This window comes from Sinocyclocheilus anshuiensis, unplaced genomic scaffold (assembly GCF_001515605.1).
Source record: "Sinocyclocheilus anshuiensis isolate Anshui unplaced genomic scaffold, SAMN03320099.WGS_v1.1 scaffold2015, whole genome shotgun sequence".
NCBI classification, from domain to species: domain Eukaryota; kingdom Metazoa; phylum Chordata; class Actinopteri; order Cypriniformes; family Cyprinidae; genus Sinocyclocheilus; species Sinocyclocheilus anshuiensis.
Window position 1 is genome coordinate 260,893 of NW_015551020.1, and position 4,248 is coordinate 265,140.

The 4,248-nt window shown below is 36.9% G+C and overlaps 1 protein-coding gene across 1 annotated transcript in view; it reads right to left on the reverse strand.

Annotated features, from left to right (window-relative positions):
- The window catches only part of LOC107661088 (pyruvate carboxylase, mitochondrial-like), a 215,660-nt gene that overhangs the window by 29,605 nt on the left and 181,807 nt on the right, over positions 1 to 4,248 (reverse strand). Inside the window, exon 16 of the mRNA XM_016450539.1 lies at positions 2,560 to 2,804. Coding sequence (XP_016306025.1) covers positions 2,560 to 2,804 — 245 coding nt within the window. The remainder of the gene's footprint in view (positions 1 to 2,559; positions 2,805 to 4,248) is intronic.

The window sequence follows — 4,248 nt, forward strand, 5'->3', positions numbered from 1 at the left end:
TATGCACCAAGAGCTTGTAACACTCCAAAGAGAAAGGACAAATTGAAATCGCATCATATGACCCCTTTAAATGTTTTTGAAAGTCTCTTATGCCCACCAACATTAATATTGTGAAATATGTTTACAATTTAAAATACCTATTTTCTATTTTAATATATAATGTTATTTATTCCTGTGATGTTAAAGCTAAATTTGTAGCAGCCATTACTCCAGTCTTCATTGTCAAAAAATCCTTCATAAATCACTGTCTCCAAACATTTAAATGGTAGTGTATCATAAACAACTAATGGTACAAAATGTAAATATTAGCCCAACACATAAATTACATTCAAAGCACACCTGTTATATGTCCCATCTTTATCTCTCTCTACAATCCTGTGATGTACAGCTATTTTCTTTGCATCATCAGCCAGTTTAATTTCATTTCTGTTAGTCTGATTGTTTATGTGCATATTCATACGTATTCATGCATAAATGATGACCTACTTTTATAACTGATTTTGCAGCAAGGTCTCCTTTCTCAAGATTTTATCTGATGTGTTTTTTTTCCCAACACATTCATTTACCTTTAACTTTATCCATTTTTAATATAACTATGAAGATATACCCTTAACTATCTGTCTAGCTAAACAAACAACATTGCACATGATTGCATCACACTTTGCTGGGAAACAAGTAACTGAAAAGACAGTTCTTAATATATATATAATACATTTTCAGAAATTAATTTTAGGCCTTGGTGCAAAATATATATATATATATATATACACACACACACACACACACACACACACACACACACACACAGGTCTAGAAGTGTTTACTCTCTCCTGTGTTATTGTGCAGGGTATCTCCGGCTAACTGACAGGGTACATCTGTTTGGCCATCGGCATGGACAGCGAGTGCTTTGAACTCAAGAGAACGGTTTGTGTGTGTCAGTGCTTGCTGCTGCTTCAAAAGAAACAGATTTAGAGGAGTGTGTGTACTTGTGTGCCGGTGTGTGTCTCAGCAAACCGGATAGCAAGAAAGAGCAAGACATGAAGGTTGTGTTCAGAACCGAAAACTAGCATAATGCTTATTGTGCAAAATATACACTATGCTGCCTAATATTTCGATATTTTTAAATATAGATTTTTTAAATATTTTTTGAAAGAAGTCTATTGTGCTCACCAAGGCTGCATTTATTTGATTAAAAATCTAATAAAAACAGTAAAATTGTGAAATATTATTATAATTTCAAATAACTGATTTCAGTTTTAATATTTTTAAATGTAATTTATTCCTGGGTTGGCAAAGCCATATTTTCAGCAGCCATTACTCCTTTATTACTCTCTTTAGTGTTACATGATCATTCTGAAATAATTTTACTATGCTGATTTGGTGCTCAAGTAATATGATGAATGCTGAAAACAGTTATTTAAGTGCTATTTAATTTTTTTTTCAGGATTCTAGCATTTATTTGAAACAAATCTTTTGTTTTAATGTGAAAGTCTGTACTGTCACTTTCCCTTTAACTTTCGGCAAATAACAAAAATGTTGCCCTACCATCTGGTGAAGGATATCACTCTTGGTTCATTCATTCTACCAAAAATGGTTTTAAATGGCACATTCTGGCAAATGTAGTAGGCCATCAAGGTATTCCGTGCATTAAGAAAATGCACATACTGTACAAAGTATAAATAATGCATAAGGCTACTACTTTGCTATTCTGAACATAACCTGGCAGAGAGAAAGAGAGATGGCAACAGCAAAAGGAATATAAATGGAGTATCACCACAAGATCCCAAAGTCCAGCCCATTTCCCCCCAACCCATGAACTAAATTGAAGAGAGATGGCGTGGGGAAAAAAAAGAGTGTGAATTGAATAACAATCACATGCAGATAGACTGTAGGTAAACAGAAACTTCTTTTAGGAGAATCCCAATAATTGATTGCACTGAGTGGAAGACTGAAGCAAGCGATGCCAGACACATTTCAGCTGATCGGTTAATTTGGCTTTAGAGGGCAGAGTGCAGCACAGCAGAAGCCAACATTGGCAGGTGACACTGACTGCTGGTACCAGATTATGAGACTGATCGTCTGATAAACAGAACACTGTTCACACTGTACCTGTGACACAAAGTGGCAGAACTTGTTCTTATTTTAGCCAAAGAGATGCTGGACGATTGCAGAACGTCAGCTCATCATGTTGAATGAGAACTGTACATCCAGAATCTGTACTATGCCTTGTTTCTAAAATAACTTTGTAATATGTATTTATTTAAATTTGAACAGGTGCTTGTGATTAAATTATTTTGTTTCCATTTTGGGTACGCTGCAGCAAATTTTTATGTTTTAAGTTAATTGCTAGGTTTGAATCAACAGGGACAAGAGCTTCGACTATATACTTGTGGAATATAAATGACAGCCAATCCAATAGAAAAGAAAGAAGCCACTTTATTCTCTGGCCTTCAAGGACACTCTTCAGTATGTGGAACAGGGGAGGAGGAGAGAGAAAGAAAGAAAAAGAAAGAGTGGGTGACACATTTGGAATCAAAATGAGATTTTTGGAGGTCTTACTTTGATAAGGTCGCCCAGCAGCTTGTTGGCTTCGGCGTAGGCTTTCTTCACCTCTTTGAACTTGTTACCGAGGCCCATGCTGTGGGCCTGGAAGTGTAGGTTGGTGTACTGGCCCCCTGGGATCTCATTTTCATAAACATCTGCATTACCAGACTTCATTGTGGCGGTGCAGTCGAAGGGAGCGTACAGACCACGAGCCACTTCCCAGTACTCGCTGTAGTCAAAGACTCTATCCAGAGAAACACCTGCATGGCAGGAGAAGTGTGTTACAAATGCAGCAACTTTACTGTAGGATAATAAGAGATACGGCTTCATACAAACTTTTTGCACCTACTTATCTATCAAAGCTGCTAACTGAGTATCAGAGTGGAAGAACTTTGAGATCAACAACTCAAAATGTACTTAAAATTCCAAGGACTAAGTTGAGCCAGAAAGGGGATCGTGCGTTTGCAGCAGTAGTGCCAAGACTTTGGAATAGATTACCTTTACATGTACATGTTTTCAAAGTACAGCTAAAGACATATTTGTTTGCCATGGCGTATTCTTCTTGTTGATAATTTTTGTTATTATTATTATTGTTGTTGTTTTAGGTGATTTTTTCTTTTCTTTATTTGATTTGTATATTGAGATGGTGCAAAGCACATTAGTCAACATGTGTTGTTTTAATAGTGCTATATAAATAAAATTGACATTGACATTAAAGTCGGCATGAAACGGAAGTTGCGATTGTCTTTTCTTCTCTACTGTGACGTATATCCGAGTGAAACAGCATCTGAAATGAGAGGGCGGAACTTGATTTCGTCCTTCAGGAATTGATTGGATCGTTGGAAGCTGGGGCATTGCTAACAAAATGGAGGCAGATCTGAATGCCAGTTTGCAGTTAGTGGTGGGGGATTTCTCTCCACTGGATGAAGCAAGTTGGAGCTAAACTCTGCAGGACACCGGCCCTCCAGGACCGAGTTTGGACAGCCCTGCACTACAGTATTCCATTAAAAAATTATAATTTTCAATTTAGATTTTATGGTGACTTTAAGGCTTCACATAAGACACCAATTTCAATTTTAACTACACTGCCCATGATTCTGCAGAGAAATATCAACCAATCAGAAAACTGGTGAACAAAATGTGCCAATACTTCTCTGCAGTGACTGCTTACTCCCATCAATTATGAAAATTAACCATGGTTTTACTACAAATAAACATGGTTTTTACCCAAAAAACATGGTTACTATGGTTAAACCATGGTAAACAAAGCAATCATGGTTCCCTTTCAGTCGGTCACTCCGAGTCACGTCAGCTATAGACAGGCTCTAAAAGCTGCCAGGGCCGAGCATATCCACAAACTCATAGAAAATAACCAAAACAATCCTAGGTTTTTATTTAGCACAGTGGCTAGATTAACAAATAACCAGACGCCACCCGATCTAAATATTCCCTCACAGTTTAATAGTAATGACTTTATGAATTTCTTCACTGAAAAAATAGATAAAATCAGAAATACAATAACAAATGTAGATTCTACAGCGTATAATACTTCAGCTTCATTCATCGCACCAAAAGATAAACTGCAGTGCGGGGAGGGGAGGTTAACGCTTTTTTTTTCATAAAAAATTATGAAATGCACGGATAAATTATTTATAATAAACACTACAGCAGGGCTGTCCAAACTCGGTCCTGGAGGGCCGGTGT